Raw genomic sequence first — 7,147 nt, 5'->3', positions numbered from 1 at the left:
TAGAGCCTAGCAAGTTAATTAACTCTGATGGCTTACAAAAATTGTAATGTGATTGTTGTAGCAATGATGGTAATGGTGTTTTTTGTAGTGTTGGCTCCAAGAATAGTGGAGTGTGCAATAGGCATAGATCTGAATCCTTGCACACTGCCGGAATGCATCGCTGCCTGTAAGAAAGTGTTGAAGGCAAAGTATGCTAGTGCCACCTGCGCAACCGGCCCTAAGGGAAAGTACTGCATCTGCCTGGGCTAGCCACTCCATTGAAAACATTCTCTCATCATGTATGTGTGCGTGTGCGCGCGCAAGTATTTCTATGGCTTTCGATTTGTTTTCTGTAGTGTGTGTGTGTTATGAGTGAGGTGTTTTGAGTCCTGCAGTTGGCTAAGTACTGCTCAAATAATGTCATGGATCTTACGACACAAGTAGTGTATCAAGTTTCTATATAATGTTTGTGTTTCAGTAGACATGTGTTTAACTATTGATTGTGCTTCCTCAGTTCCTTGTAAAAGCCAAAATGCTCAAGTGTGAATTGAAGGATATTTAAGATTTTAAAACATAGACAAGAATATAAATAAATTGGCCTTGATGAATAAAAAAGATCAGACTGGGCCTGATTTATTAAAGACGGATACTTTAGTTTTAGTTACGTACAGTATATTTTTATTAGTATAGTGTAATAAGCGTAGGTGGAAAACCCATCTTCATGCAAGACTTATAAGCTTTAGATCACATTTATAAATATGGATTATCAGAAATTAATGTAGTTAAATAACGAAGCCAGAAGACAAATATATTACATCTGGATAAAGTTGATATGCATATTTTACAAGTTTTGATATATTCTAGGCCACGGGTGCAATAGGAGTATATGGAAGAGTATATGGTTTTATAGCTAAAGCAAATATTAAACTTGAAGATTTAATATAGTATGATAAAAGAGGGAATTAATCTTAGGGATTTCGTTAATCTACTACACATTAAATCCAACTAATACATCTAATATTTATTTTGACTCAAGTTATGTTATGAATTATGATTATCACTAATCTAGCTCAGACCTTCTCTCAAAGTATCTAAAATGTGAATTATACACTACGTTTTTGCTTCATTAGTATATATCATGCAATTATATCATTAGTATATACACTAATCTAGTATATATCATCCAATTCCTAAAAGAAATGTCAGATTCCAAATCTCATACTTAATCTCAATTATCTCGAGTTAATTGTTTATAATCAAATATTACCTTCAACACTTGAGATCATCTCAATAATTACCTAAATAACTGAAAGAATTATTAAGCGCAAAAATAGTCAAAACAAAAAAAGATATGACTTGAACTCTAACTACACAACACCAATGCTTAGTTCAAACATATTCGTTTCAAATGAATCAAGATGTTTCCTTTATGATGGATAGTATTTTAAAAAAAATTCATAAAAACAATTCTAAAAAAATTGTTAAGAAAAAAAATGTGACCGAAATCCAACCTGATTGGGTAATGAGTAATCGTGTGTCAGCTCCACCTAAGCTATCTAATCTCCAAGTCTCATTTCCAATTTTCCACTATTCTCATCTCTCTCTACTCTCTACTCTAATTTACAGCGCCGCCGCCTCAACCAGCTTTCTCATCTCAGTTTTATACTTATGAATCCCTATTAATATCTCTTCAAAAATAGGTTGGGGATTTGGTAATTTACATAGAGTTGAAACAAGTAGGAGAGCATAGGCGCAACAAATAGAGGTTTGATCGATCTTTTATTCATCCAAGCCTTTGCGAATTGGACCAACTACTTATATTAACCTGGTTTGGGGTTATATTTGCAGGTCATAAAACTGATGAATGATTTGAAGCTTTTGAATTGTCGATTAGAATAAAACAGAGGTATGGTGCTAGAATCTGGAATTGGATATCTACTCTAGTTTGTAATTTGCTAATTTTTGTGATTTAGGAATTTTTGTGTTCAGCAACATTATATATGGGTGTTGAAGAATTGTAGTTTGTGTGGTTGATTTTTGATAATAACGAGAAAATCAGAACTGTGTGATGTTGGCATATTGTATCACAGGCCCAGTGAAAGTCGACTGATATTTAGTGTAATTTGTAATGAAGTTAGTTCTCAGTTTTATGTGATCATACGCCATACCTTTGTTAGTTCTTACTTCACAGAATGTTTGACAGGGTTCATATATCTCAAGATATCCAGATATCCTGTGTTAACTTGACTACAAATGGGGAGTGTTGAAGGGGGAAAGCTCAGGTTTTGCATTGATAGAGGGGGCACGTTTACTGATGTCTATGCTGAATTTCCGGGTAGGTCTGAAGGCCGAGTGATGAAATTGCTGTCTGTTGATCCTGCTAATTACGATGATGCCCCGGTAGAAGGAATTAGGAGGATTTTGGAAGAATTCACTGGAGAAAAGATTCCCAGAAGTTCTAAAGTTCCCACTAACAAAATTGAATGGGTGAGGATGGGAACAACTGTGGCAACAAATGCTCTTTTAGAGAGAAAAGGCGAAAGAATTGCTCTGTGTGTGACTCGAGGCTTCAGGGATCTGCTGCGGATTGGTAACCAGGCTCGACCAAATATCTTTGACCTAACTGTGTCAAAGCCATCAAATCTTTATGAGGAGATTGTGGAAATTGATGAGAGAGTCGAGCTTGTTATTGATGAGGCGAATGTATCAGATTCTTCTGATTCAATAGTTCAAGGTGTTTCTGGGCAGCTTGTAAGGGTTGTGAAGCCACTTAACGAGGAGGCTTTAAGACCTTTGCTTAAAGGTCTACTGAATAAAGGAATCAGCTGCTTGGCCGTAGTATTGATGCATTCTTACACTTATCCTAATCATGAAACATCATTTGCGAAGTTGGCAATGAGCATGGGATTCAAACAAGTGTCTTTGTCATCGGCTTTGACGCCCATGGTTCGAGCTGTTCCTCGAGGTTTCACAGCGTGTGTGGACGCGTACCTGACTCCCGTTATTAAAGAATATTTGAGAGGATTTATATCTAAGTTTGATGAAGGAACAGGTGAATTGAATGTTCTCTTTATGCAGTCAGATGGTGGATTGGCACCGGAGAGTAGGTTTTCAGGCCACAAGGCTGTTTTATCAGGCCCAGCGGGAGGAGTAGTTGGGTACTCCCAGACACTTTTTGGGATTGAGACGAACAAGCCTCTTATTGGGTTTGACATGGGTGGCACATCTACTGATGTGAGCCGTTATGCTGGTAGCTATGAACATGTGATAGAAACCCAAATCTCTGGGGCAATAATTCAAGCACCTCAGCTTGAGATCAACACTGTTGCTGCTGGAGGTGGGTCGAAGCTGAAGTTCCAATTTGGAGCTTTCAAGGTTGGTCCAGAATCAGTTGCTGCCCATCCAGGACCTGTTTGTTACCGCAAGGGAGGGGAATTGGCTGTTACTGATGCAAATCTCATCCTGGGATATGTCATTCCGGATTATTTCCCATCTATCTTTGGCCCCAGCGAGGATCGGCCTTTAGATGTCAATGCAACTAAAACTGAATTTGAAAAACTTGCAAAGCAAATCAATATCTACAGAAGGAATCAGGATCCAGCAGCAAAGGATATGACGGTTGAGGAAATTGCGCAGGGATTTATTAACGTTGCCAACGAAACAATGTGCCGTCCTATTCGACAATTGACTGAGATGAAGGGTCATGAGACAAAAAACCATGCTCTTGCTTGCTTCGGAGGGGCTGGACCCCAACATGCCTGTGCTATTGCTAGATCATTGGGTATGAAAGAGGTACTTATTCATAGATTCTGCGGGATTTTAAGTGCATATGGGATGGGAATGGCAGATGTTGTGGAGGAAGAACAGGGACCGTATTCTGCTGTTTATGGACCGGAATCTGTGTTGGAGGCCTCAAATCGAGAAGCAGCTCTATTAAATCGGGTCAAGCGGAAGCTCCAATTACAAGGTTTTCAAGAGGAGAATATTAGAACTGAAACATATTTAAACCTGAGATATGAGGGAACAGACACTGCAATTATGGTAAGGAGACCTATAGATGATGGTGGATCTAAAGGAGATTATGCTTTTGAATTTACAAGATTATTTCAGCAAGAGTATGGATTTAAACTTGAGAACAGGAATATCATGATATGTGATGTGAGAGTTCGTGGTATTGGAGTCACTAACATACTTAAGCCTCAAGCTCTACCGCCTGGTTCAGGAACCGCAAAAAGTGTAGCTCAATACAAAGTTTATTTTGGAAACGGTTGGCACAACACACCGTTATTCAAGCTGGAAGATTTGGCATGTGGTTGTGTCATATCTGGTCCTGCCATAATTATGAATGGCAATAGTACTGTAATAGTAGAACCTAGTTGTAAGGCTGTTATTACAAAATACGGGAACATCAAAATCGAGATTGAATCGATTCACAAAGTTGTGGAGGTATCCAAAGAAGTGGCAGACGTTGTGCAACTCTCGATATTCAACCACAGATTCATGGGAATTGCTGAACAGATGGGGCGCACCTTACAGAGGACTTCAATATCGACCAATATTAAAGAAAGACTGGATTTCTCATGTGCTCTTTTTGGTCCTGATGCAGGGCTAGTTGCAAATGCTCCGCATGTTCCTGTGCATTTGGGAGCTATGTCGAGCACAGTAAAATGGCAGATGAAATATTGGGGTGACAATTTAAAAGAGGGCGACGTTCTGGTTACTAATCATCCTTGTGCTGGAGGTAGCCATCTGCCGGATATAACTGTTGTTACACCGGTGTTTGATAAGGGGGAACTGGTTTTCTTTGTTGCCAGCAGAGGGCACCATGCGGAGATCGGAGGTATTACTCCTGGAAGCATGCCTCCGTTCTCAAAGTCCATATGGGAGGAAGGAGCTGCAATAAAAGCATTCAAACTTGTTAAAGAGGGGATTTTTCAAGAAGAAGGGATCAGCCAGCTTCTCCTATTTCCATCTACTGAACAATCGGGTCATAAAATACCCGGGACTCGCAGGCTTCAGGATAACTTATCCGATCTCCATGCACAAATTGCTGCAAACCAAAGAGGAATTTCACTTATAAAGGAGCTTATCGAGCAATATGGTTTGGAAACTGTGCAGTCTTACATGAACCATGTCCAAGTTAATGCAGAAGGCGCGGTTAGAGAGATGCTCAAGTCTGTTGCCGCTAAAGTCTCTGACTCGGCTAAAGTCGAAGGAGATTCTTTGATCATCGAAGAGGAAGATTCCATGGATGATGGCTCTGTTATACATTTGAAACTCACTATTGATCAAAAGAGAGGAGAAGCATTTTTCGATTTCTCAGGGACAAGCCCAGAGGTATACGGGAACTGGAATGCCCCGGAGGCGGTTACAGCTGCTGCTGTGATTTACTGTCTACGCTGTTTGGTGGATGTCGACATCCCTCTTAATCAGGGGTGCTTGGCCCCAGTAAAAATATACATCCCTCCCGGTTCTTTTCTTTCCCCGAGTGATAAGGCTGCAGTGGTTGGTGGTAATGTTCTAACATCTCAAAGAATAACGGACGTTGTTCTAACAGCTTTCCAGGCTTGTGCTTGCTCGCAGGGTTGCATGAACAATCTCACCTTTGGGGACGACACCTTTGGCTACTACGAGACAATCGGGGGTGGATGTGGCGCTGGGCCTGGCTGGGACGGTACTAGTGGTGTTCAATGCCACATGACTAACACTCGTATGACTGATCCTGAGATTTTTGAGCAGAGATATCCGGTTCTGCTGCACAGGTTCGGGTTGAGGGAGAACAGTGGAGGTGCCGGGATACATAGAGGAGGCGATGGGATTGTTAGGGAGATAGAATTCAGACGGCCTGTTGTAGTGAGCATTCTTTCTGAGAGACGAGTGCATGCCCCGAGGGGACTCAAGGGGGGGAAAGATGGGGCTCGGGGAGCCAACTACCTCGTTACAAAAGACAAATGCAAGGTATACCTTGGAGGGAAGAACACAGTGGAGGTGCAGGCTGGGGAAATTCTTCAGATTTTAACTCCAGGAGGTGGGGGTTGGGGTGGTTCAAACTGAGGGAATTACCATGCAAGGTATGGTGTTCGGAAATGTGGCCTTTGCTATTTTTATTTTTCTTTTGTATAATTTGTTACACCAAGTGCTCGGTATAAAACTTTGGAATAATAATGTACGTCATGTATCTTAGCTATGGAATGTTTTCTATTCGAATAAAGTTGAATGCTTTGCATCAATATTGCTATGACCCAGGTAGCTTTACCAATACTCCATTTCTTTACTTGTTATTTTAATTGTGTGAGACAATTATGGAGTTGTTTGAATTCAGGTTGCGTTGTTCTATAGCCACCTCCGTGCATCACAAGGCAGGAACAGCAATTTGATCAAATTCACTTGTTTTTCGGCTATTTCCTTACTATTTTTATTACAGCATATCTCTAATTATTTCTTATTCAATTTATAATTCAATTATTTTATGAATAGAAATATAACTGACAAAACACACAAAAATCTACCAAAAAATACAACTAAAAGTCTCAATTTGGATTCGGATTCGGATTCCAAAAACCGGTAAGGGTCCGTGTTATCTTCCTTGTCCTCCCATTGACAAGTGTACGATAAGTCCCCATAGTATATGAATATATTGTAGGAGTATCTTAATTTCGCATTTGGTTGGTCTGAAACGAGATGTCCAAGTGTTACGGTTCGGACGGTTAACCGCAAAACCGTAATCAGTGGTAGTTCGGAACCGTAAGATTTAAATGGACTGAAACAACCACTTGTGGACCTGTGTCCAATTCAGATTTCAAAATTTTGGAACTGAAACTGTGCCGGAACCGTGGAAAACCACCGGAAAATTGTGAAACCGATCCGGGACTGCAAAAAAACACCGAAAACAGGTGGTCAAAACTGAAACGAACCACAAAAAATCGCTGGTTTAGAACCAAAACTAGTACCTGTAGTTTTCGAACCGCAACCGCGAAAACGCTCAAGGTTTGTTTCTTGTTCGAGATTTTCTGTGACCATAATCGGCGGTTCCGGAACTGTTACCTTTGTCTCCTCATTTTCTGTTTAAAAAAAATGAGATAAAAAGTATAGTAAAAAAGAAAAAAACAATTTTATAACTTCATTTACTATAAAATAATCCAAGTTATTTTGCAAATGTAATAATAAT

General features: G+C 40.0%; 1 protein-coding gene across 1 annotated transcript; it reads left to right on the top strand.

Moving 5' to 3' along the window:
* The first annotated feature begins 1,578 nt into the window (after window positions 1-1,578).
* OXP1 (oxoprolinase 1) lies at window positions 1,579-6,209 on the top strand. Its single transcript, XM_048085108.2, has 3 exons — window positions 1,579-1,744; window positions 1,828-1,885; window positions 2,183-6,209. Exon 3 carries the CDS (start codon window positions 2,233-2,235, stop codon window positions 6,031-6,033), a length of 3,801 nt encoding a protein of 1,266 aa, XP_047941065.2. The 5' UTR covers window positions 1,579-1,744; window positions 1,828-1,885; window positions 2,183-2,232; the 3' UTR covers window positions 6,034-6,209.
* Window positions 6,210-7,147: the final 938 nt, after the last annotated feature.

Source organism: Salvia hispanica, chromosome 5 (genome assembly GCF_029641045.1).
Source record: "Salvia hispanica isolate PSC_SH4W2 chromosome 5, Shi_PSC_v1, whole genome shotgun sequence".
Taxonomy (NCBI): domain Eukaryota; kingdom Viridiplantae; phylum Streptophyta; class Magnoliopsida; order Lamiales; family Lamiaceae; genus Salvia; species Salvia hispanica.
This window is presented reverse-complemented; position numbering and strand designations above follow the sequence as displayed.

Bases quoted from the DNA above. Each gene is read 5' to 3' on its own strand.
- OXP1 (XM_048085108.2), top strand. From the start codon at position 2,233: ATGGGGAGTGTTGAAGGGGGAAAGCTCAGGTTTTGCATTGATAGAGGG.